General features: G+C 47.1%; 1 protein-coding gene across 2 annotated transcripts in view; it reads right to left on the bottom strand.

Annotated features, from left to right (window-relative positions):
• LOC129817778 (protein farnesyltransferase subunit beta-like) overlaps positions 1-26631 on the bottom strand; it is a 51085-nt gene extending 24454 nt beyond the window's left edge. The window contains exons 1-8 of one of the 2 annotated variants that reach the window (XM_055873329.1): positions 26397-26631; positions 25088-25152; positions 24158-24187; positions 20094-20166; positions 19844-19935; positions 15870-16016; positions 10768-10851; positions 6698-6784 (exon numbers count right to left, since the gene is read on the bottom strand). In XM_055873329.1, coding sequence (XP_055729304.1) covers positions 6698-6784; positions 10768-10851; positions 15870-16016; positions 19844-19935; positions 20094-20166; positions 24158-24187; positions 25088-25152; positions 26397-26495 — 677 coding nt within the window. In that variant the 5' untranslated portion in view covers positions 26496-26631. The remainder of the gene's footprint in view (positions 1-6697; positions 6785-10767; positions 10852-15869; positions 16017-19843; positions 19936-20093; positions 20167-24157; positions 24188-25087; positions 25153-26396) is intronic. The other variant, XM_055873330.1, reaches the window with a different exon arrangement.
• Positions 26632-27803: the final 1172 nt, after the last annotated feature.

Genomic DNA, 27803 nt, shown 5'->3' on the forward strand with positions numbered 1-27803 from the left:
GAGTAGGCATGAGGAGGACAGGAAGGAGACATCATGGTAGCTGACAGTGAGTAGGCATGAGGAGGACAGGAAGGAGACATCATGGTAGCTGACAGTGAGTAGGCATGAGGAGGACAGGAAGGAGACATCATGGTAGCTGACAGTGAGTAGGCATGAGGAGGACAGGAAGGAGACATCATGGTAGCTGACAGTGAGTAGGCATGAGGAGGACAGGAAGGAGACATCATGGTAGCTGACAGTGAGTAGGCATGAGGAGGACAGGAAGGAGACATCATGGTAGCTGACAGTGAGTAGGCATGAGGAGGACAGGAAGGAGACATCATGGTAGCTGACAGTGAGTAGGCATGAGGAGGACAGGAAGGAGACATCATGGTAGCTGACAGTGAGTAGGCATGAGGAGGACAGGAAGGAGACATCATGGTAGCTGACAGTGAGTAGGCATGAGGAGGACAGGAAGGAGACATCATGGTAGCTGACAGTGAGTAGGCATGAGGAGGACAGGAAGGAGACATCATGGTAGCTGACAGTGAGTAGGCATGAGGAGGACAGGAAGGAGACATCATGGTAGCTGACAGTGAGTAGGCATGAGGAGGACAGGAAGGAGACATCATGGTAGCTGACAGTGAGTAGGCATGAGGAGGACAGGAAGGAGACATCATGGTAGCTGACAGTGAGTAGGCATGAGGAGGACAGGAAGGAGACATCATGGTAGCTGACAGTGAGTAGACATGAGGAGGACAGGAAGGAGACATGGTAGCTGACAGTGAGTAGGCATGAGGAGGACAGGAAGGAGACATCATGGTAGCTGACAGTGAGTAGGTATGAGGAGGACAGGAAGGAGACATCATGGTAGCTGACAGTGAGTAGACATGAGGAGGACAGGAAGGAGACATCATGGTAGCTGACAGTGAGTAGGCATGAGGAGGACAGGAAGGAGACATCATGGTAGCTGACAGTGAGTAGGCATGAGGACAGGAAGGAGACATCATGGTAGCTGACAGTGAGTAGGCATGAGGAGGACAGGAAGGAGACAACATGGTAGCTGACAGTGAGTAGACATGAGGAGGACAGGAAGGAGACATGGTAGCTGACAGTGAGTAGGCATGAGGAGGACAGGAAGGAGACAACATGGTAGCTGACAGTGAGTAGGCATGAGGAGGACAGGAAGGAGACAACATGGTAGCTGACAGTGAGTAGACATGAGGAGGACAGGAAGGAGACATGGTAGCTGACAGTGAGTAGGCATGAGGACATGAAGGAGACATGGTAGCTGACAGTGAGTAGGCATGAGGAGGACAGGAAGGAGACATCATGGTAGCTGACAGTGAGTAGACATGAGGAGGACAGGAAGGAGACATCATGGTAGCTGACAGTGAGTAGGCATGAGGAGGACAGGAAGGAGACATCATGGTAGCTGACAGTGAGTAGGCATGAGGACATGAAGGAGACAACATGGTAGCTGACAGTGAGTAGGCATGAGGAGGACAGGAAGGAGATATCATGGTAGCTGACAGTGAGTAGGCATGAGGAGGACAGGAAGGAGACATCATGGTAGCTGACAGTGAGTAGGCATGAGGAGGACAGGAAGGAGACATCATGGTAGCTGACAGTGAGTAGGCATGAGGAGGACAGGAAGGAGACATCATGGTAGCTGACAGTGAGTAGGCATGAGGAGGACAGGAAGGAGACAACATGGTAGCTGACAGTGAGTAGGCATGAGGAGGACAGGAAGGAGACATCATGGTAGCTGACAGTGAGTAGGTATGAGGAGGACAGGAAGGAGACAACATGGTAGCTGACAGTGAGTAGGCATGAGGAGGACAGGAAGGAGACATCATGGTAGCTGACAGTGAGTAGGCATGAGGGCATGAAGGAGACAACATGGTAGCTGACAGTGAGTAGACATGAGGAGGACAGGATGGAGACATGGTAGCTGACAGTGAGTAGGCATGAGGAGGACAGGAAGGAGACATCATGGTAGCTGACAGTGAGTAGGCATGAGGAGGACAGGAAGGAGACAACATGGTAGCTGACAGTGAGTAGGCATGAGGAGGACAGGAAGGAGACATCATGGTAGCTGACAGTGAGTAGGCATGAGGAGGACAGGAAGGAGACATGGTAGCTGACAGTGAGTAGGTATGAGGAGGACAGGAAGGAGACATGGTAGCTGACAGTGAGTAGGCATGAGGAGGACAGGAAGGAGACATGGTAGCTGACAGTGAGTAGGCATGAGGACAGGAAGGAGACAACATGGTAGCTGACAGTGAGTAGGCATGAGGAGGACAGGAAGGAGACATCATGGTAGCTGACAGTGAGTAGGCATGAGGAGGACAGGAAGGAGACATCATGGTAGCTGACAGTGAGTAGGCATGAGGACAGGAAGGAGACAACATGGTAGCTGACAGTGAGTAGGCATGAGGAGGACAGGAAGGAGACATCATGGTAGCTGACAGTGAGTAGGCATGAGGAGGACAGGAAGGAGACGTGGTAGCTGACAGTGAGTAGGTATGAGGACAGGAAGGAGACAACATGGTAGCTGACAGTGAGTAGGCATGAGGAGGACAGGAAGGAGACAACATGGTAGCTGACAGTGAGTAGGCATGAGGAGGACAGGAAGGAGACATCATGGTAGCTGACAGTGAGTAGGCATGAGGAGGACATGATGGAGACATCATGGTAGCTGACAGTGAGTAGGCATGAGGAGGACAGGAAGGAGACATGGTAGCTGACAGTGAGTAGACATGAGGAGGACAGGAAGGAGACATGGTAGCTGACAGTGAGTAGGCATGAGGAGGACAGGAAGGAGACATGGTAGCTGACAGTGAGTAGGCATGAGGAGGACAGGAAGGAGACATCATGGTAGCTGACAGTGAGTAGGCATGAGGAGGACAGGAAGGAGACAACATGGTAGCTGACAGTGAGTAGGCATGAGGAGGACAGGAAGGAGACAACATGGTAGCTGACAGTGAGTAGGCATGAGGAGGACAGGAAGGAGACATCATGGTAGCTGACAGTGAGTAGGCATGAGGAGGACAGGAAGGAGACATGGTAGCTGACAGTGAGTAGGCATGAGGAGGACAGGAAGGAGACATCATGGTAGCTGACAGTGAGTAGGCATGAGGAGGACAGGAAGGAGACAACATGGTAGCTGACAGTGAGTAGGCATGAGGAGGACAGGAAGGAGACGTGGTAGCTGACAGTGAGTAGGTATGAGGACAGGAAGGAGACGTGGTAGCTGACAGTGAGTAGGCATGAGGAGGACAGGAAGGAGACATCATGGTAGCTGACAGTGAGTAGACATGAGGAGGACAGGAAGGAGACATGGTAGCTGACAGTGAGTAGGCATGAGGAGGACAGGAAGGAGACATCATGGTAGCTGACAGTGAGTAGACATGAGGAGGACAGGAAGGAGACATCATGGTAGCTGACAGTGAGTAGGCATGAGGAGGACAGGAAGGAGACAACATGGTAGCTGACAGTGAGTAGGCATGAGGAGGACAGGAAGGAGACGTGGTAGCTGACAGTGAGTAGGTATGAGGACAGGAAGGAGACATGGTAGCTGACAGTGAGTAGGCATGAGGAGGACAGGAAGGAGACATCATGGTAGCTGACAGTGAGTAGACATGAGGAGGACAGGAAGGAGACATGGTAGCTGACAGTGAGTAGGCATGAGGAGGACAGGAAGGAGACATCATGGTAGCTGACAGTGAGTAGACATGAGGAGGACAGGAAGGAGACATCATGGTAGCTGACAGTGAGTAGGCATGAGGAGGACAGGAAGGAGACAACATGGTAGCTGACAGTGAGTAGGCATGAGGAGGACAGGAAGGAGACATCATGGTAGCTGACAGTGAGTAGGCATGAGGAGGACAGGAAGGAGACATGGTAGCTGACAGTGAGTAGGCATGAGGAGGACAGGATGGAGACATGGTAGCTGACAGTGAGTAGGCATGAGGAGGACAGGAAGGAGACATCATGGTAGCTGACAGTGAGTAGGCATGAGGAGGACAGGAAGGAGACATGGTAGCTGACAGTGAGTAGGCATGAGGAGGACAGGATGGAGACATGGTAGCTGACAGTGAGTAGGCATGAGGAGGACAGGATGGAGACATGGTAGCTGACAGTGAGTAGGCATGAGGAGGACAGGAAGGAGACATGGTAGCTGACAGTGAGTAGGCATGAGGAGGACAGGAAGGAGACATCATGGTAGCTGACAGTGAGTAGGCATGAGGAGGACAGGAAGGAGACGTGGTAGCTGACAGCGAGTAGGCATGAGGAGGACAGGAAGGAGACATCATGGCAGCTGACAGTGAGTAGGCATGAGGAGGACAGGAAGGAGACATGGTAGCTGACAGTGAGTAGGCATGAGGAGGACAGGAAGGAGACGTGGTAGCTGACAGTGAGTAGGCATGAGGACAGGAAGGAGACATCATGGTAGCTGACAGTGAGTAGGCATGAGGACAGGAAGGAGACAACATGGTAGCTGACAGTGAGTAGGCATGAGGACATGAAGGAGACGTGGTAGCTGACAGTGAGTAGGCATGAGGACAGGAAGGAGACGTGGTAGCTGACAGTGAGTAGGCATGAGGAGGACAGGAAGGAGACAACATGGTAGCTGACAGTGAGTAGGCATGAGGAGGACAGGAAGGAGACAACATGGTAGCTGACAGTGAGTAGGCATGAGGAGGACAGGAAGGAGACAACATGGTAGCTGACAGTGAGTAGGCATGAGGAGGACAGGAAGGAGACATGGTAGCTGACAGTGAGTAGGCATGAGGAGGACAGGAAGGAGACATGGTAGCTGACAGTGAGTAGACATGAGGAGGACAGGAAGGAGACATGGTAGCTGACAGTGAGTAGGCATGAGGAGGACAGGAAGGAGACATGGTAGCTGACAGTGAGTAGGCATGAGGAGGACAGGAAGGAGACAACATGGTAGCTGACAGTGAGTAGGTATGAGGAGGACAGGAAGGAGACATCATGGTAGCTGACAGTGAGTAGGCATGAGGAGGACAGGAAGGAGACATGGTAGCTGACAGTGAGTAGGCATGAGGAGGACAGGAAGGAGACATCATGGTAGCTGACAGTGAGTAGGCATGAGGAGGACAGGAAGGAGACATCATGGTAGCTGACAGTGAGTAGGCATGAGGAGGACAGGAAGGAGACATCATGGTAGCTGACAGTGAGTAGGCATGAGGAGGACAGGAAGGAGACATGGTAGCTGACAGTGAGTAGGCATGAGGAGGACAGGAAGGAGACATGGTAGCTGACAGTGAGTAGGCATGAGGAGGACAGGAAGGAGACATCATGGTAGCTGACAGTGAGTAGGCATGAGGAGGACAGGAAGGAGACATCATGGTAGCTGACAGTGAGTAGGCATGAGGAGGACAGGAAGGAGACATCATGGTAGCTGACAGTGAGAAGGCATGAGGAGGACAGGAAGGAGACATCATGGTAGCTGACAGTGAGTAGGCATGAGGAGGACAGGAAGGAGACATCATGGTAGCTGACAGTGAGTAGGCATGAGGAGGACAGGAAGGAGACATCATGGTAGCTGACAGTGAGTAGGCATGAGGAGGACAGGAAGGAGACATCATGGTAGCTGACAGTGAGTAGGCATGAGGAGGACAGGAAGGAGACAACATGGTAGCTGACAGTGAGTAGGCATGAGGAGGACAGGAAGGAGACAACATGGTAGCTGACAGTGAGTAGGCATGAGGAGGACAGGAAGGAGACATCATGGTAGCTGACAGTGAGTAGGCATGAGGAGGACAGGAAGGAGACATCATGGTAGCTGACAGTGAGTAGGCATGAGGAGGACAGGAAGGAGACAACATGGTAGCTGACAGTGAGTAGGCATGAGGAGGACAGGAAGGAGACAACATGGTAGCTGACAGTGAGTAGGCATGAGGAGGACAGGAAGGAGACATCATGGCAGCTGACAGTGAGTAGGCATGAGGAGGACAGGAAGGAGACATCATGGTAGCTGACAGTGAGTAGGCATGAGGAGGACAGGATGGAGACATCATGGTAGCTGACAGTGAGTAGGCATGAGGACATGAAGGAGACATCATGGTAGCTGACAGTGAGTAGGCATGAGGAGGACAGGAAGGAGACATGGTAGCTGACAGTGAGTAGGCATGAGGAGGACAGGAAGGAGACATGGTAGCTGACAGTGAGTAGACATGAGGAGGACAGGAAGGAGACATGGTAGCTGACAGTGAGTAGGCATGAGGAGGACAGGAAGGAGACATGGTAGCTGACAGTGAGTAGGCATGAGGAGGACAGGAAGGAGACATCATGGTAGCTGACAGTGAGTAGGCATGAGGAGGACAGGAAGGAGACAACATGGTAGCTGACAGTGAGTAGGTATGAGGAGGACAGGAAGGAGACATCATGGTAGCTGACAGTGAGTAGGCATGAGGAGGACATCTTGGTAGCTGACAGTGAGTAGACAGGAAGGAGACAACATGGTAGGTATTCACTGTCTTTCTATAGAACTGAGTAAACACATAATCACTACGAAGTTATTTTTCTGAAGTATAGGGGACCAAACCCTTGTAATTATTATAGTCCATTTAACTCACATTACGACTGTACTATTCTTATGATATAACTGAAATGTTTATTATATAAAAGAAACACCAGCCAGACAGACCACTTATTTCATGTCTGTCTGAGCTCTGTACTACAGTACCTGACAATCCATGTGGGCGTGTCCTGGAACAGTGTGGGTGTCATGATGTTGGTGAGAGACGCCACTGACGCAGCACAGTACGTACTCCTACAACACACACAGTGGTAGGGCTTAATACACAGTACGTACTCCTACAACACACACAGTGGTAGGGCTTAATACACAGTACGTACTCCTACAACACACACAGTGGTAGGGCTTAATACACAGTACGTACTCCTACAACACACAGAGGTAGGGCTTAATACACAGTACGTACTCCTACAACACACAGAGAGAGAGGTAGGGTTTAATACACAGTACGTACTCCTACAACACACAGAGAGAGAGGTAGGGCTTAATACACAGTACGTACTCCTACAACACACAGAGGTAGGGCTTAATACACAGTACGTACTCCTACAACACACAGAGGTAGGGCTTAATACACAGTACGTACTCCTACAACACACAGAGAGAGAGGTAGGGTTTAATACACAGTACGTACTCCTACAACACACAGAGAGAGAGGTAGGGCTTAATACACAGTACGTACTCCTACAACACACACAGAGAGAGGTAGGGCTTAATACACAGTACGTACTCCTACAACACACAGAGAGAGAGGTAGGGCTTAATACACAGTACGTACTCCTACAACACACAGAGGTAGGGCTTAATACACAGTACGTACTCCTACAACACACAGAGAGAGGTAGGGCTTAATACACAGTACGTACTCCTACAACACACAGAGAGAGGGGTAGGGTTTAACACACAGTACGTACTCCTACAACACAGAGAGAGAGAGAGACAGAGAGAGGTAGGGTTTAATACACAGTACGTACTCCTACAACACACACAGAGAGGTAGGGCTTAATACACAGTACGTACTCCTACAACACAGAGAGAGGTAGGGTTTAACACACAGTACGTACTCCTACAACACACAGAGGTAGGGCTTAATACACAGTACGTACTGTCGTGGCCAAAAGTTTTGAGAATGACACAAATATTAATTTCCAAAGTTTGCTGCTTCAGTGTCTTTAGATATTTTTGTCAGATGTTACTATGGAATACTGAAGTATAATTACAAGCATTTCATAAATGTCAAAGGCTTTTATTGACAATTACATGAAGTTGATGCAAAGAGGTAATATTTGCAGTGTTGACCCTTCTTTTTCAAGACCTCTGCAATCCGCCCTGGCATGCTGTCAATTAACTTCTGGGCCACATCCTGACTGATGGCAGCCCATTCTTGCATAATCAATGCTTGGAGTTTGTCCGAATTTGTGGGTTTTTGTGTGTCCACCCACCTCTTGAGGATTGACGGATGGGATTAATTATTAATTAATTAACTATCTCAATGGGATTAAGGTCTGGGGAGTTTCCTGGCCATGGACTCAAAATATCCATGTTTTGTTCCCTGAGCCACTTAGTTATCACTTTTGCCTTATGGCAAGGTGCTCCATCATTCTGGAAAAGGCATTGTTCGTCACCAAACTGTTCCTGGATGGTTGGGAGAAGTTGCTCTCGGAGGATGTGTTGGTACCATTCTTTATTCATGGCTGTGTTCTTAGGCAAAATTGTGAGTGAGCCCACTCCCTTGGCTGAGAAGCAACCCCACACATGAATGGTCTCAGGATGCTTTACTGTTAGCATGACACAGGACTGATGGTAGCGCTCACCTTGTCTTCTCCGGACAAGCTTTTTTCCGGATGCCCCAAACAATCGGAAAGGGATTCAGAGAAAATGACTTTACCCCAGTCCTCAGCAGTCCAATCCCTGTACCTTTTGCAGAATATCAGTCTGTCCCTGATGTTTTTCCTGGAGAGAAGTGGCTTCTTTGCTGCCCTTCTTGACACCAGGCCATCCTCCAAAAGTCTTCACCTCACTGTGCGTGCAGATGCACTCACACCTGCCTGCTGCCATTCCTGAGCAAGCTCTGTACTGGTGGTGCCCCGATCCCGCAGCTGAATCAACTTTAGGAGACGGTCCTGGTGCTTGCTGGACTTTCTTGGGCGCCCTGAAGCCTTCTTCACAACAATTGAACCGCTCTCCCTGAAGTTCTTGATTATCCGATAAATGGTTGATTTAGGTGCAATCTTACTGGCAGCAATATCCTTGCCTGTGAAGCCCTTTTTGTGCAAAGCAATGATGACGGCACATGTTTCCTTGCAGGTAACCATGGTTGACAGAGGAAGAACAATGATTCCAAGTACCACCCTCCTTTTGAAGGTTCCAGTCGGTTATTCGAACTCAATCAGCATGACAGAGTGATCTCCAGCCTTGTCCTCGTCAACACTCACACCTGTGTTAACGAGAGAATCACTGACATGATGTCAGCTGGTCTTTTTGTGGCAGAACTGAAATGCAGCGGAATTTTTTGGGGGGGGGATTCAGTTCATTTGCATGGCAAAGAGAGACCTTGCATTTAATTGCAATTCATCTGATCACTCTTCATACCATTCTGGAGTATATGCAAATTGCCATCATACAAACTGAGGCAGCAGACTTTGTGAAAATTAATATTTGTGTCATTCTAAAAAAGTTTTGGCCACGACTGTACTCCTAAAACACAGAGACAGATCAAGAAAGAGAAACCGAGGGAGAAAGACAGAGAGGAAAGGCTGTCCAACCACCACACAACAGAAGAACCGAGACAGAGCTGCATTTCCTGACAAAATGTAAAAAATATAAAACAATTAGAGAGTTTAATTTCCACAAATTTGAAACCCTCTGATGAGAATAGGCTACCCGTCCTGTTGGGGGAGGACGCCGAGAGCTGTGGGTTGGCAGCGCACTACATTGCTGCCTGCCATAAGATGAGGGACAGTGTCTGACAGACCAATCAACCTGTACATGTACTTCATGCTTATTGTTTAATGTATGGTTATTTTGAAACTTAGTTGTTACTGTTGACAATATTGTTGATTAAATTGTTAATATTGCAAATCCCCAAAGTAAGCTTTGGCAATATGTACATTGTTACATCATGCCAATAAAGCAAATTGAATTTTGAGAGCGCGAGAGAGAGAGAGCGAGAGAGAGAGAGACACAGAGCGAGAGAGACAGAGCGAGAGAGAGAGAGACACAGAGCGAGAGAGAGAGAGACACAGAGCGAGAGACACAGAGCGAGAGAGAGAGACACAGAGCGAGAGAGAGAGACACAGAGCGAGAGAGAGAGACACAGAGCGAGAGAGAGAGACACAGAGCGAGAGAGAGAGACACAGAGCGAGAGAGAGAGACACAGAGCGAGAGAGAGAGACACAGAGCGAGAGAGCGAGACACAGAGCGAGAGAGCGAGACAGAGGGCGAGAGAGCGAGACAGAGGGCGAGACACAGAGCGAGAGAGAGAGACACAGAGCGAGAGAGAGAGACACAGAGCGAGAGAGAGAGACACAGAGCGAGAGAGAGACACAGAGCGAGAGAGAGACACAGAGCGAGAGAGAGACACAGAGCGAGAGAGAGACACAGAGCGAGAGAGAGACACAGAGCGAGAGAGAGACACAGAGCGAGAGAGAGACACAGAGCGAGAGAGAGACACAGAGCGAGAGAGAGACACAGAGCGAGAGAGAGACACAGAGCGAGAGAGAGACACAGAGCGAGAGAGAGACACAGAGCGAGAGAGAGACACAGAGCGAGAGAGAGACACAGAGCGAGAGAGAGACACAGAGCGAGAGAGAGACACAGAGCGAGAGAGAGACACAGAGCGAGAGAGAGACACAGAGCGAGAGAGAGACACAGAGCGAGAGAGAGACACAGAGCGAGAGAGAGACACAGAGCGAGAGAGAGACACAGAGCGAGAGAGAGACACAGAGCGAGAGAGAGACACAGAGCGAGAGAGAGACACAGAGCGAGAGAGAGACACAGAGCGAGAGAGAGACACAGAGCGAGAGAGAGACACAGAGCGAGAGAGAGAGAGCAAGAGACAGAGCGAGAAAATAAGCATTTCACTGTTGTATTCGGCACATGTGACTGATAAAATTTGATTTGAAAGAGAGAGCGAGAGAAACATTGTTATCACATATCAGTGATGTCTGCTCCACTAAAAGTGAAACCATGGCGATGGAAGGCTACTCATCTCTCACCTGACGTCCACCTCTCCTCCTATGTGCATCACAAAGGACCCATCTGGCTGCTTCACAGAGAACAGGAAGGAGAGCAGCTTCTCCCTGAGAGGGAAGAGGAGGAAAGAGGAGGGAGTAGGAGGGAAGAGGAGGGAGTAGGAGGGAAGAGGAGGGAGTAGGAGGGAAGAGGAGGGAGTAGGAGGGAAGAGGAGGGAGTAGGAGGGAAGAGGAAGGAGTAGGAGGGAAGAGTAGGAGGGAAGAGTAGGAGGGAAGAGGAGGGAGTAGGAGGGAAGAGTAGGAGGGAAGAGGAGGGAAGAGGAGGGAAGAGGAGGGAAGAGGAGGGAAGAGGAGGGAAGAGGAGGGAGTAGGAGGGAAGAGGAGGGAAGAGGAGGGAGTAGGAGGGAAGAGGAGGGAGTAGGAGGGAAGAGGAGGGAAGAGGAGGGAAGAGGAGGGAAGAGGAGGGAAGAGGAGGGAAGAGGAGGGAAGAGGAGGGAAGAGGAGGGAGTAGGAGGGAGTAGGAGGGAAGAGGAGGGAGTAGGAGGGAAGAGGAGGGAGTAGGAGGGAAGAGGAGGGAGTAGGAGGGAAGAGGAGGGAAGAGGAGGGAAGAGGAAGGAGTAGGAGGGAAGAGGAGGGAAGAGGAGGGAAGAGGAGGGAGTAGGAGGGAAGAGGAGGGAAGAGGAGGGAAGAGGAGGGAGTAGGAGGGAAGAGGAGGGAAGAGGAGGGAAGAGGAGGGAAGAGGAGGGAAGAGGAGGGAGTAGGAGGGAAGAGGAGGGAGTAGGAGGGAGTAGGAGGGAAGAGGAGGGAAGAGGAGGGAAGAGGAGGGAGTAGGAGGGAAGAGGAGGGAAGAGGAGGGAAGAGGAGGGAGTAGGAGGGAAGAGGAGGGAAGAGGAGGGAAGAGGAGGGAGTAGGAGGGAAGAGGAGGGAGTAGGAGGGAGTAGGAGGGAAGAGGAGGGAAGAGGAGGGAAGAGGAGGGAAGAGGAGGGAGTAGGAGGGAAGAGGAGGGAAGAGGAGGGAAGAGGAGGGAAGAGGAGGGAAGAGGAGGGAAGAGGAGGGAAGAGGAGGGAAGAGGAGGGAGTAGGAGGGAAGAGGAGGGAGTAGGAGGGAGTAGGAGGGAAGAGGAGGGAAGAGGAGGGAAGAGGAGGGAAGAGGAGGGAGTAGGAGGGAAGAGGAGGGAGTAGGAGGGAGTAGGAGGGAAGAGGAGGGAAGAGGAGGGAAGAGGAGGGAGTAGGAGGGAAGAGGAGGGAAGAGGAGGGAAGAGGAGGGAGTAGGAGGGAAGAGGAGGGAAGAGGAGGGAGTAGGAGGGAGTAGGAGGGAAGAGGAGGGAGTAGGAGGGAAGAGGAGGGAAGAGGAGGGAAGAGGAGGGAAGAGGAGGGAAGAGGAGGGAGTAGGAGGGAAGAGGAGGGAAGAGGAGGGAAGAGGAGGGAAGAGGAGGGAAGAGGAGGGAGTAGGAGGGAAGAGGAGGGAAGAGGAGGGAAGAGGAGGGAGTAGGAGGGAAGAGGAGGGAAGAGGAGGGAAGAGGAGGGAAGAGGAGGGAGTAGGAGGGAAGAGGAGGGAGTAGGAGGGAAGAGGAGGGAGTAGGAGGGAAGAGGAGGGAAGAGGAGGGAAGAGGAGGGAAGAGGAGGGAAGAGGAGGGAAGAGGAGGGAAGAGGAGGGAGTAGGAGGGAAGAGGAGGGAGTAGGAGGGAAGAGGAGGGAAGAGGAGGGAAGAGGAGGGAGTAGGAGGGAAGAGGAGGGAGTAGGAGGGAAGAGGAGGGAAGAGGAGGGAAGAGGAGGGAAGAGGAGGGAAGAGGAGGGAGTAGGAGGGAAGAGGAGGGAAGAGGAGGGAGTAGGAGGGAAGAGGAGGGAAGAGGAGGGAAGAGGAGGGAAGAGGAGGGAAGAGGAGGGAAGAGGAGGGAAGAGGAGGGAAGAGGAGGGAGTAGGAGGGAAGAGGAGGGAAGAGGAGGGAAGAGGAGGGAAGAGGAGGGAAGAGGAGGGAAGAGGAGGGAAGAGGAGGGAGTAGGAGGGAAGAGGAGGGAAGAGGAGGGAAGAGGAGGGAAGAGGAGGGAAGAGGAGGGAAGAGGAGGGAGTAGGAGGGAAGAGGAGGGAAGAGGAGGGAAGAGGAGGGAAGAGGAGGGAAGAGGAGGGAAGAGGAGGGAGTAGGAGGGAAGAGGAGGGAAGAGGAGGGAAGAGGAGGGAGTAGGAGGGAGTAGGAGGGAAGAGGAGGGAGTAGGAGGGAAGAGGAGGGAGTAGGAGGGAAGAGGAGGGAAGAGGAGGGAAGAGGAGGGAGTAGGAGGGAAGAGGAGGGAAGAGGAGGGAAGAGGAGGGAAGAGGAGGGAAGAGGAGGGAAGAGGAGGGAAGAGGAGGGAAGAGGAGGGAAGAGGAGGGAAGAGGAGGGAAGAGGAGGGAAGAGGAGGGAAGAGGAGGGAAGAGGAGGGAAGAGGAGGGAAGAGGAGGGAAGAGGAGGGAAGAGGAGGGAGTAGGAGGGAAGAGGAGGGAAGAGGAGGGAAGAGGAGGGAAGAGGAGGGAAGAGGAGGGAAGAGGAGGGAAGAGGAGGGAAGAGGAGGGAAGAGGAGGGAAGAGGAGGGAAGAGGAGGGAGTAGGAGGGAAGAGGAGGGAAGAGGAGGGAAGAGGAGGGAGTAGGAGGGAGTAGGAGGGAAGAGGAGGGAGTAGGAGGGAAGAGGAGGGAGTAGGAGGGAAGAGGAGGGAGTAGGAGGGAAGAGGAGGGAAGAGGAGGGAAGAGGAGGGAAGAGGAGGGAAGAGGAGGGAAGAGGAGGGAAGAGGAGGGAAGAGGAGGGAAGAGGAGGGAGTAGGAGGGAAGAGGAGGGAGTAGGAGGGAAGAGGAGGGAGTAGGAGGGAAGAGGAGGGAGTAGGAGGGAAGAGGAGGGAGTAGGAGGGAGTAGGAGGGAAGAGGAGGGAGTAGGAGGGAAGAGGAGGGAGTAGGAGGGAGTAGGAGGGAAGAGGAGGGAGTAGGAGGGAAGAGGAGGGAGTAGGAGGGAAGAGGAGGGAGTAGGAGGGAAGAGGAGGGAAGAGGAGGGAAGAGGAGGGAAGAGGAGGCAGTAGGAGGGAAGAGGAGGGAAGAGGAGGGAAGAGGAGGGAAGAGGAGGGAAGAGGAGGGAAGAGGAGGGAAGAGGAGGGAAGAGGAGGGAAGAGGAGGGAGTAGGAGGGAAGAGGAGTTACTATAAAACATTACACCTGCTGCTACGGCAACACCTGTGTCACGCTCAGTAGTCCCAACGTTGGCAGACACTAGAGACAAATTGTTTGAAGTAAAAGGTGTGTAGTGACGCCTCTAGCACTGCCTTCGACTCCCTTCAACCACTGGCCACTCGGGAAGCACCCGAGAATTGTTTGTTATGTGATTTCTCTCTTTTGATGTTGTAGTAACTGAGGTGACTGTACCTGTCGATAATGTTGTAGTAACAGAGGTGACTGTACCTGTCGATAATGTTGTAGTAACAGAGGTGACTGTACCTGTCGATAATGTTGTAGTAACAGAGGTGACTGTACCTGTCGATAATGTTGTAGTAACTGTACCTGTCGATAATGTTGTGGTAACAGAGGTAACTGTACCTGTCGATAATGTTGTAGTAACTGAGGTGACTGTACCTGTCGATAATGTTGTAGTAACAGAGGTGACTGTACCTGTCGATAATGTTGTAGTAACAGAGGTGACTGTACCTGTCGATAATGTTGTAGTAACAGAGGTGACTGTACCTGTCGATAATGTTGTAGTAACTGTACCTGTCGATAATGTTGTGGTAACAGAGGTAACTGTACCTGTCGATAATGTTGTAGTAACAGAGGTGACTGTACCTGTCGATAATGTTGTGGTAACTGTACCTGTCGATAATGTTGTAGTATCAGAGGTGACTGTACCTGTCGATAATGTTGTGGTAACTGTACCTGTCGATAATGTTGTAGTAACAGAGGTGACTGTACCTGTCGATAATGTTGTAGTAACAGAGGTGACTGTACCTGTCGATAATGTTGTGGTAACTGTACCTGTCGATAATGTTGTAGTAACAGAGGTGACTGTACCTGTCGATAATGTTGTGGTAACTGTACCTGTCGATAATGTTGTAGTAACAGAGGTGACTGTACCTGTCGATAATGTTGTGGTAACTGTACCTGTCGATAATGTTGTAGTAACAGAGGTGACTGTACCTGTCGATAATGTTGTGGTAACTGTACCTGTCGATAATGTTGTAGTATCAGAGGTGACTGTACCTGTCGATAATGTTGTAGTAACTGTACCTGTCGATAATGTTGTGGTAACAGAGGTGACTGTACCTGTCGATAATGTTGTAGTAACAGAGGTGACTGTACCTGTCGATAATGTTGTGGTAACTGTACCTGTCGATAATGTTGTAGTAACAGAGGTGACTGTACCTGTCGATAATGTTGTGGTAACTGTACCTGTCGATAATGTTGTAGTAACAGAGGTGACTGTACCTGTCGATAATGTTGTGGTAACTGTACCTGTCGATAATGTTGTAGTATCAGAGGTGACTGTACCTGTCGATAATGTTGTGGTAACTGTACCTGTCGATAATGTTGTGGTAACAGAGGTGACTGTACCTGTCGATAATGTTGTGGTAACAGAGGTGACTGTACCTGTCGATAATGTTGTAGTAACAGAGGTGACTGTACCTGTCGATAATGTTGTAGTAACTGTACCTGTCGATAATGTTGTGGTAACAGAGGTAACTGTACCTGTCGATAATGTTGTGGTAACTGTACCTGTCGATAATGTTGTGGTAACTGTACCTGTCGATAATGTTGTGGTAACTGTACCTGTCGATAATGTTGTGGTAACTGTACCTGTCGATAATGTTGTGGTAACTGTACCTGTCGATAATGTTGTAGTATCAGAGGTGACTGTACCTGTCGATAATGTTGTGGTAACTGTACCTGTCGATAATGTTGTAGTAACAGAGGTGACTGTACCTGTCGATAATGTTGTAGTAACTGTACCTGTCGATAATGTTGTAGTAACAGAGGTGACTGTACCTGTCGATAATGTTGTAGTAACAGAGGTGACTGTACCTGTCGATAATGTTGTGGTAACTGTACCTGTCGATAATGTTGTAGTAACAGAGGTGACTGTACCTGTCGATAATGTTGTGGTAATAGAGGTGACTGTACCTGTCGATAATGTTGTATGCTTCCTGGGTGCCGATGATACAGAGCGCGTTGACAGCAGCGTAGGTCGGAGCCAGGTGGGCAGCTTGACATGGACCTCCAGCAAAACCCCCAGTAGGACTCTGACACCGCGCCAGGAACTTACACACACTGGAGGGGCAGAGAGGGCAATGTGAGTTACACACACACTGGAGGGGCAGAGAGGGCAATGTGAGTTACACACACACTGGAGGGGCAGAGAGGGCAATGTGAGTTACACACACACTGGAGGGGCAGAGAGGGCAATGTGAGTTACACACACTGGAGGGGCAGAGAGGGCAATGTGAGTTACACACACTGGAGGGGCAGAGAGGGCAATGTGAGTTACACACACTGGAGGGGCAGAGAGGGCAATGTGAGTTACACACACACTGGAGGGGCAGAGAGGGCAATGTGAGTTACACACACTGGAGGGGCAGAGAGGGCAATGTGAGTTACACACACTGGAGGGGCAGAGAGGGCAATGTGAGTTACACACACTGGAGGGGCAGAGAGGGCAATGTGAGTTACACACATACTGCAAAGCAGATCACATCGTTAGGGGTAACACACAAAATCCTAAACTACTGTTTATATTGTAAACTGAAAAGGCAAAACTGATCTCTCAAACTTGCTTTCTTTCACCAATCTTAAGCCGGGTACGGACTGAGACTGCCGGGTACGGACTGAGACTGCCGGGTACGGACTGAGACTGCCGGGTACGGACTGAGACAGCCGGGTGATGACCACGTACTAGGCCTATATGTAATGTATTCACCAGTTACTGTATCCACTAGAGTAGGACTATTTCTCCCAGACACTTAACCATAAAGCACATCAACGACCACAACAGAGAGAAGATTGAAGCTACCCCCTCTAGCCACAGTAGCACACGTGGCAAAGGGGGGGGGGGGGGGGGAGTATCCAATCCACACTTTCCTGCCAGTCTGCCCTCTCTAACCTCCCCAACTCAGGCTGCAGCTCAGCTGAGTGCACAGCCTCGTGATGGCACAGGGCAGAGGGTTGGCTCGGTATTACAGGACTGAGACGGGCACCAGAGGGTTGGCTCGGTATTACAGGACTGAGACGGGCACCAGAGGGTTGGCTCGGTATTACAGTACTGAGACGGGCACCAGAGGGTTGGCTCGGTATTACAGTACTGAGACGGGCACCAGTGGGCTGGCGAGTCCCTAGGTACAGGGCAAAAATGTGTAGTTTTACAGGGTCAACCATAGTAGTATGATAGATGTTGTTTTACAAGGTCAGCCATAGTAGTATGATAGGTGTTGTTTTACAGGGTCAGCCATAGTAGTATGATAGGTGCAGTAATGTGTTGTTTTACAGGGTCAACCATAGTAGTATGATAGGTGTTGTTTTACAGTGTCAACCATAGTAGTATGATAGGTGCAGTGTGATGTGTTGTTTTACAGGGTCAGCCATAGTAGTATGATAGGTGCAGTAATGTGTTGTTTTACAGGGTCAGCCATAGTAGTATGATAGGTGTTGTTTTACAGGGTCAGTCATAGTAGTATGATAGGTGTTGTTTTACAGGGTCAACCATAGTAGTATGATAGGTGCAGTGTGATGTGTTGTTTTACAGGGTCAACCATAGTAGTATGATAGGTGCAGTGTGATGTGTTGTTTTACAGGGTCAACCATAGTAGTATGATAGGTGCAGTGTGATGTGTTGTTTTACAGGGTCAACCATAGTAGTATGATAGATGTTGTTTTACAGTGTCAACCATAGTAGTATGATAGGTGCAGTGTGATGTGTTGTTTTACAGGGTCAACCATAGTAGTATGATAGGTGCAGTGTGATGTGTTGTTTTACAGGGTCAACCATAGTAGTATGATAGGTGCAGTGTGATGTGTTGTTTTACAGGGTCAACCATAGTAGTATGATAGGTGCAGTGTGATGTGTTGTTTTACAGGGTCAACCATAGTAGTATGATAGGTGCAGTGTGATGTGTTGTTTTACAGGGTCAGCCATAGTAGTATGATAGGTGTTGTTTTACAGGGTCAACCATAGTAGTATGATAGGTGCAGTGTGATGTGTTGTTTTACAAGGTCAGCCATAGTAGTATGATAGGTGTTGTTTTACAGGGTCAGTCATAGTAGTATGATAGGTGTTGTTTTACAGGGTCAACCATAGTAGTATGATAGGTGCAGTGTGATGTGTTGTTTTACAGGGTCAACCATAGTAGTATGATAGATGTTGTTTTACAAGGTCAGCCATAGTAGTATGATAGGTGTTGTTTTACAGGGTCAGTCATAGTAGTATGATAGGTGTTGTTTTACAGGGTCAACCATAGTAGTATGATAGGTGCAGTGTGATGTGTTGTTTTACAGGGTCAACCATAGTAGTATGATAGGTGCAGTGTGATGTGTTGTTTTACAGGGTCAGCCATAGTAGTATGATAGGTGTTGTTTTACAGGGTCAACCATAGTAGTATGATAGGTGCAGTGTGATGTGTTGTTTTACAAGGTCAGCCACAGTAGTACAGCATCACTGGAGCACATTAGGGTCAAGTGCCTTGCTCAAGGACAGAGTTTTCACCTCTCGGGTATTATACACTCTAACCGCTAGGCTACCTGGGTCCCAACACATCCACAGTATTCATTCTAAGGGCAGTGCCAGCCGGTGGGTTGGCTTGGCATTACAATGCTGAGACAGAGGCTAGTGGGTTGTCTTGGCTGGAATCACCGTACCGACTCTGAAAAGACAGGAGGCGGGCGCCAGAGGGTTGGCGAGAAGAGAATAAAATGCTTTCTAAGGGCTGTAAGTTGAGAGGGTGTTTGGCCAGCATCAGGGTACAGAGCAGGCTTACACGCACCCGACAGTGATGACCAGTAGGTTGGTATTACGGTTGGGCAGCAGCTCTAACCAGTTATCGTTTGTCCACTTGCATTTCGTTAGGGTAGCGTGGGTACGTACGTCATGTTAGTGTTACGTAGTGGGTGGGCGACCTTGTTCCTGAGGCGCCGCAGGTAATGCAGGATTTTGTTCCAATTAGGCACCACACCTGACCCGCGGAGCTAATTGATCAGTTCAGTGATTGTCTAAATTCACAGCTGGGCTGTGTTTGAATACTCATACTAACAGCACTAACCATACTATTTGTGACATAAATTGAGTATGTAGTATGCTTATTGGTTATAGTGTGGATATAGTTTGTATGCCAAAAAGTTCCCGGACGTCGTACTACATTGACCAAGATACAAAGTATACAAGCAGTGGACACTATTTCTATGTTTTTTTGCGGCCCATAATGCAATTCTTCAGGAAATGGGCGTGGCTTCACATCGTTTTCAGATTTGAAGAAAAATATGCAGCCGAAGTCCGCCGAGAGCGGATACAAATTCACTGCTTTAACTAATTATGACAAAATGTTAAGAAAATGTTAAGCAATGTAATAAAGTAATGACTTTTCAAATAAGTTACGTTGGCTGACAGTTTGTTAGCTACGCTAGCATTATGAACCACATGTCATGTACAGCAGTTGCTTGTACGTTCTGGTAGGTTCGCTATCTACCTAACGTTAGTTGGCTGCTAATACATGGAACTTAGCAGTATATTACCTATATGCTAACTAACCAATGTTTATTGACATGATTATTTACGTCATTCTTAGCTAATTGGTATAGTCATTGTGTATTCTCAACGGACATTGTTAATGAAGTCGTAAGATGTGTAGCTAGTCATTTGTTATGCTAACAAGCTAGCAAGACGTTGCACAGCAACAGCATCTACTTCCGGGTAGACAGGCGAAGCGCTAGTACACTGAAAGGATACCGTTCGTTTACAGTATACCAAAACAAACTAATAGTATATATATATATACTCATTAAGTATGTAGTATACAGAATGTTAGTATGGGTAGTCAAACATCAAAAACATGAAGTGAGTCCAGGACTAGGGTAACCTACCTCTAGTGTATGGATACAGTTGCTGTACTTACTCTGAGGCGATGGCGGTGGGGACAGGTTCCTCCAGCAGCTCCAGACTGTGTAGAATCCAGTAGCACAGCCAAGGCCTGCTGGCGTCCAGACACTAGTAAGGATAGAGAATACAGGCAGACATTTTAGAGTACTGGGACTAAACTAGGCATCAGCTACACAGGCCAGTGAGGATTAATGGAGGGGTTAGCTTCTATAATTCACTCTGTGCTTTGTGGGAAAATACTAAAATCACGCAGTACATAGGCCTACCTCGTAAGCGTCGGAGAGATGACGTAATCCTTTCTTCAGGTACTGGTAGTGCTGGTCCCTCAATAGAGTGGGCCTGAGGAGACAACACACTGAAGATCAATAGCCCAGTAACGCTAGCCCAGTAACGCTAGCCCAGTAACGCTAGCCCAGTAACGCTAGCCCAGTAACGCTAGCCCAGTAACGCTAGCCCAGTAACGCTAGCCCAGTAACGCTAGCCCAGTGGGCCTGAGGAGAAACACAAGAGTGTAAACCTATACGTGTGCATGTTGTAATGCTTGTCGATACAATAGTGAAGATGCATAAAGACTCTGGAGTGGAGAAAACAACAGGAGAAATAAATCTATCCATGTAGCCTACCCACAACATGGTTTAGCCAGAGGACCAGTGTGTCTGTGCTATCATGCCAACTCCCTGTCACTCATTGCCATGACAATGAGCAATGGAGTAGGCTAGAGTATAAACAGATCTGGGCCCAGGCTACATTATGGTTGCTAATGCTAGCTTAACATAGTTAGGATACATAAACAGATCTGGAACCAGGCTACATTATGGTTGCTAATGCTAGCTTAACATAGTTAGGATACATAAACAGATCTGGGACCAGGCTACATTATGGTTGCTAATGCTAGCTTAACATAGTTAGGATACATAAACAGATCTGGGACCAGGCTACATTATGGTTGCTAATGCTAGCTTAACATAGTTAGGATACATAAACCGAAGTAGCACACAAAATAATATAGGACACATACAAACATAACACAGCCTACACACAGAGCAAGCTAAATAAGTTGAGGTACCTAAAAACAAAACAAAAAAAATACTTTCCCCTCCAACATCAAGCACACATTATGAATACAGTTTGCATTTTAAAACTACAATACGTCTTAAGAGTGATTTTTCAACCGACTTCAAAATAAAAGAAGCTCTCTCCCAATTACTAACGCTCAGCTCAGTCCTGTTGATCTGCAGGCGCCAACAGTGACACTGTCACATCTATTCCCCTGCTTTAGACTGTGGTGTGTGTTTGTGAGAAAGAGTGTTTGTGTGTGTGTATGACATCACACCCCTGACACTCCTCCTCCTCCTCCTCCTCTCCCAGTAGGGGGGGGGGACAAAGAGAGGATTAGAGAGAGTACCATTCAGTACTGAGGATTAGTCACAGATCAGCTGGCATATCATTATCACAGGGTCACTGTACAATTATAAAATCACGACACGACAGTAATCTCACACACACTACTGAAGTATTCAAGCATTACAGTTCCATAGCAGGGCAATTCCACAGTAATGGACATTGACGACTACTGAAGTACTCAAGCATTACAGTTCCATAGCAGGGCAATTCCACAGTAATGGACATTGACGACTACCGAAGTACTCAAGCATTACAGTTCCATAGCACGGCAATTCCACAGTAATGGACATTGACGACTACTGAAGTATTAAAGCATTACAGTTCCATAGCAGGGCAATTCCACACTAATGGACATTGACCACTACTGAAGTATTCAAGCATTACAGTTGTTTCATAGCAGGGCAATTCCACAGTAATGGACATTGACTTCAAAGTTTAACCATACAACTCCATGCACAAAAGACTACTTTTAACAATTGACAAAAACACATTTACTGGAAGAACTGCGCAGATACAAAGTTTGGTCCCGAAATTACAGTAAAATCATCCCTAGGGTTTTTATGCAACCAGGTTTTTCTAAAACTTAAATATCTGCTCCGAATTAAGATTTCAAGATGGCTGCATAAAACATAAGATCAACACTTTACGTGTTGTGTTTATATTATTGTTCAGTGTACATCATGGGTCCCTGATCAGTACTACACAGAAATGAATAATTACAGATATGAATGTTATTCTCTTCATGGTATCCATGGTGATGTACACAGAAACATGCAATATCATTTGCATATATGGGTATTATTCATCACACTACCTAGGTTTCCATTGAATTGGCAACAGATTTATGCGACTATTCAAAAATCTCCATAAAAACAATATGCGCATTTTCCCCATCAGAGAGGTTACCATCAAATGTACTTGTTGCAGATTAAAAGACTGTGTGATGGTATAGTGTACATAAAAATAACTTGTGGTTATATTGCCATGTACTGAATAAAAACAGATACAAGTTAAATGGGTTTCCATTGCATTTAACTTTACTGATGGTTTTGTCACAAGAAATGTTGCGTTATATAGGGAATGTCTTGACACTTGCACTCTATCCAACAGCTCTCAGATACAGTGTGGGTAAAGCCTACATGAAGACATTATTATGGACAGAAAAGTGAGTGTTTTTATTTGTCAAAACAACAGCCAAGCTTCGATCATCATGTCACCAGAATAAGACCCTTAATAATTATTGGAAAGGAGCATCAAGCTCATCACCGTCCACTTTCACCACCCTGTGAAGGTCATCACCGTCCACTTTCACCACCCTGTTAGGACTTTTTGGGGGGTAAGTGTTTGACCAGAAATCAAAGCCATTACTTATGCCTCATTTTCACAATGGAAAAAATTGTTGAAAAATATATTTTATATGCCTTCATTTCCCCAAAAATATAGAGACTCTTAGCTTTCATTTGACATGCGCCTATGAACTTCTCGTGTTGGTGCTCATTGGTCCTTTTACATGGAAATGATCAGCGGCCTTTGAAAGAGAGCATAATGGCTTTTCAAACTTGAATGCAAGACTGGACTAGGATGGATAATAACTTTGCAGGCGAAAGGGGGTGTCCACCTAAAGGGGGTGTCCACCCCCTACCCAGATAATTTTTATGTAGAAAGACTGAGAAGATCAGTTCTAATGACTTTAAAAGGACATTCTACTCCAAAATGAATGAAAATATAATTATGCTGACATCTAAAATATAATTTCCACTTTCAGAAATGTGCCAAATTAACATATTGGTAAATTATTTGCTACAATTATTTTTGCATTTTACCAGGTATGCTATTAGCAATAAGTATTATCACCTGTTGCCCAACGGACGCAGCATAGTGGCTATACATAAACAGGCTGAAACACAGGCCTATCTGTATTTATGCTATTGCACAACTTGTTTAACTAAACATGTCATCTGTCTCATCACTATTTTTTTTAAGTCACTCCCTCAAAATTTGAGTTAGGGTGGCATCTTACCCCAAGTTGCCCTACAACGACTGCTGAACAGATAATCAAATAGCTACCCGGAATATTTACATTGACCCGTTTATTATCTATCCTCATTGCCTAGTCACTTAACCTCTACCTACATGTACATATTACCTCAACTATCTCGTACACCTGCACATTGACTCGGTACCGGTAATCCTTGTATATAGCCTTGTTATTTTATTGTGTTACTCCTTTAAAAAATATATATATATTTAGCCAATTTTTATTACAAACATTTGTACTTTTTAACTCTGCATTGTTTGGGAAAAGGCTCGTAACTTAGCATTTTACGGTGAAGTCTACACCTGTTGTAATTCGATGCATTTCACAACTAAGATTTGATTTGACCCGTGTTACATTTAGCCCTATGTTTGCATATATTTATGAGTTGATAAAAATAAATAAAGTAGGAATGGTAAGCTGGGAACCCCCTCTTTTTAACAAAGACCATTAAAACTGTTATTGCAAGAATTGTTGTGCATTGACTGTTTGTCAGAATGCATGTTTCACTACATATGGCACTTGTAACTTGAATGGGCCTCGAGAGCTCTCTCACATAGAACACACCACAACAAGCCAACTAGATAAATAGATCAAATATTCACTATGGGGCTGTCAGATTGGTCAGATTGGTCATGACTTATTTTGTTTGCAGGGGAAGAGTAAAATGTGGACTGTTCTAGCATCTTCAAAGTGAACAGAAACACGTCTTCACGTACCCTATTTTTTTGGGGTGCCGTGGCGCAGCTAAATGAATGCAGCGGAAACACTGATGTATTACGTGTTCCTGTGTCGTAGGTTAGAGTCTCGCTGGAACCACCCATAGGGAAACGCATTACTGTAAGTCGCTTGGGATAAAAGCGTCTACTAACTATATGTTGACATACTCACTCGGTCATGGTGGTGAAAACAGCGGTGGTGCTTTGAATGGAGAGAAAAGGACAGAAACAAGTACAAGGAAGCAATGAAAACCCGCAGATACTCAACCCTCCGTGGAATGAGTTTGACACGTGATCTAGGGTGTGTTTAGCTATGGTCCAGGGCATCAGTCAGACAGTTAGATACTCAACCCTCCGTGGAATGAGTTTGACACGTGATCTAGGGTGTGTTTAGCTATGGTCCAGGGCATCAGTCAGACACTCACGTCAGTCAGACAGTCAGATACTCAACCCTCCGTGGAATGAGTTTGACACGTGATCTAGGGTGTGTTTAGCTATGGTCCAGGGCATCAGTCAGACAGTCACGTCAGTCAGACAGTCACGTCAGTCAGACACTCACGTCAGTCAGACACTCACGTCAGTCAGACAGTGAAGTCAGTCAGACAGTGACGTCAGTCAGACAGTGAAGTCAGCTGAACCACGCCCTGCTCCAGAGCTTGGGTTTGTTTAGCAGATCAGACTTCCTGTGTAAATTAAGACAATTCGGAGTACAACGCATTTCTCATTCCTGGATTGACGTATGTTTTCCCGAGTCATATCTCCCGCCGGCTCCGCTGTGTCTTAATCTACACAGGAAGTCTGTCCAACCCTAGTTCAGCTGTAAGCAAGCAGGTCGGATCTACTGGCTAGAGTTTGTTCAGAAGAGTGAAACGTTAACCCTGTAGATAACTTTGACTTGTATGAATTCGTCTTACTCCCAGTATTTCGTTACATTCCAAAATGTTCACACAAAAAAAGGCCTACAACTTGGTCTTGTAATATGTGGTCACGTTTCAGGTAAAGGGCATAGCCTAGTAGGATTCAAAGCAATGACAGATTCTCACATACAAAACAAAGACTGATCATGCTGAAAAGCAGAAAACAAAGTAGAACATTTACTTACTGCGGTAAGCTGTGTATCTGCTTGTAAACACTGATTACTTCTTGAATACTGCATTCGACTTTTCTCTGGATAAAATAAGAAGTTTGAGTGAGACATAAATCAAAAAGAAAATGAGAGCTTTAAAATCAGGCATGAGAATGAAACTGACTGCATGCACACGAGTTACTTATTATTATTTATTTTTTTAAACATTATGGATGGCAGCAAAACACTATAACTGGCTGTCATTTCTTGACCATACAGAGCATTGTCATTATCCAGAATGACAACATTGGAGCAGTTTCTCTCACTTCCCCCAGAGGGTGCTCAGTTGTGTTCTAAACAAGCACTGACAGGAACTGACTTAAAAATGATTATCAGTCTTTGCTACATACATTTTTTGACTTATAATATAAATGAATGATATGTACCCATTGATTCTTGAAGAATATAAACTTCTAAATGCCTCATGAGTTAGTTCAACTGTCATACTCCCATCAAAACCCACAAGATTGTTTTACTCTAACGTTTGTAAACAAAGAAAATATAAAACACTATATGGTCTCAAAACATGGTTAAAACTATCATTTTTATATCATGGATGGCCAATCCTTGCATCCATAGCTCTGTGTATACATTTGAGAGTGACTACATTTATCCAGCCCAATCCCTCAGCTTTTTAACGAACCGGGGGTGGCGAGGTGCTCTGTTACTGTTTTGTACTACTGTTTACAGCTTTAACTAATCATCAAGCCCTTGAATACTTGAATCCCACGTGTCAGTGCTGGACTAGAACAAAACATTTGCATATTTTGATAAACACTCCTTAGAAATGATACGAATGTATATTTTGACATAATGAAAAGGTATTCATAACATTTAAGAAGATGTCTGCATTGCCAATCCTCCCCTTGTATCGACTAATCCTGTTCTATTAACAATCTTAGCTAGCTAGCCAGCCATGGAGCCAATTACATTACAGCTGCGGCTAATGCTAGCTAGCTTTATTAGCCGTATGTACGAGATACTCATGGTATACATCGTACAACGAAATGGGTACTTGCATGTTCATTCTCAACAATCCAACAATAGGAAATAGTAAAAAACTAACAATACGAACATAAAGTAAATGGCAGTAGAATACAATAAACATTTTAGCTTGGCATGTATCAACATAGTAACAAAATGCAAGTGATTAAAAAACACGTGAAAAACACTTGTTTATGATTACGCAAATCATCACTTCTTGCCTCTAGTGTAGCTAGACAGCAACGTTTGTTAGCCATAGCAGCTAACGGGGCTAATCCGGCCGTCAACTGGCTTAATTCACCTGTTCTACCGAAGTCACCGTCTCCACTCCGTCATCGGTGTATTTCTCCGCGGCGTGACATTCGCCGAAGCACCGTAACGGCGCGGGTACACTTTCCATTATTGTTTTATGTGAGTTTGTTGAAAAGTGTACCGTTATTTCCCCTATCTAGCTACTTTTCTCTGATTATCAACAGATGTAGCACAGTCATTGAGCACGGCCAGTTTAGCAGTTACTTCCTGTAAAATAGGCGGGGTTTCCTAAGGCATACAGCAAGTCGGATGGAACAATTGAAATCTTCGTTTGTTGTCATAATACTGCATTGTAGTGAATCCTAAAATGCATGCATATTTTTTTTTAAACTCGATCCAACCCTGACTTAATTGGAAGTGTAATAAAACTGTCACTTGATTACTAGTTGACACATCATAAAACAACATGTATTATACGAAATTATAGGCTGGCACTAAGACCGCACGAAATGAGCAAACAGGAAAACGCTCACCCAGAGGCGGCGCTCCTAGTTGCCGGGGACTTTAATGCAGGGAAACTTAAATCGTTCTTACCAAATTTCGACGAGCATGTTAAATGTGCAACCGGAGGGGAAAAAAACTCTGGGCCACCTTTACTCCACACACAGAGACGCAGACAAAGCTCTCCATTTGGCAAATCTGACCATAATTCTATCCTCCCGATTCCTGCTTACAAGCAAAAATTAAAGCAGGAAGCACCAGTGACTCGATCAATAAAAAAGTGGTCAGATGAAGCAGATGCTAAACTGCAGGCCTGTTTTGCTAGCACAGACTGGAAAATGTTCCGGGATCCCTCCGATGGCATTGAGGAGTACACCACATCAGTCATTGGTTTCATTGTCCCCACAGTGATCGTACGTACATAACCCGACCAGAAGCCATGGATTACAGGCAACTTCTGCACTGAGCTAAAGGCTAAAGCTGCGGACTCTAACCCGGAAGCTTATAAGAAATCCTGCAATGCCCTCCAACGAACCATCAAACAAGCACAGCGTCAATACAGGACTAAGATCGAATCATACTACACCGGCTCTGACGCTCGTCAGATGTGGAAGGGCTTTTAAACCATTACAGACTACAAAGGGAAGCACAGCCAAGAGCTGCCCAGTGACACGAGCCTACCAGACAAGCTAAACTACTTCTATGCCTGCTTCGAGGCAAATAACACTGAAACATGTATGAGAGCACCACCTGTTCCGGAAGACTGTGTGATCACGCTCTCCACAGCCGATGTGAGTAAGACCTTTAAACAGGTCAACATTCACAAGACCGCAGGGCCAGACAGATTACCAGGACGTGTACTGCGAGCATGCGATGACCAACTGGCAAGGGTCTTCACTGACATTTTCAACCTCTCCCTGTCCAAGTCTGTAATACCAACATGTTTTAAGCAGAC

This window comes from Salvelinus fontinalis, chromosome 20 (assembly GCF_029448725.1).
Source record: "Salvelinus fontinalis isolate EN_2023a chromosome 20, ASM2944872v1, whole genome shotgun sequence".
Lineage (NCBI taxonomy): Eukaryota > Metazoa > Chordata > Actinopteri > Salmoniformes > Salmonidae > Salvelinus > Salvelinus fontinalis.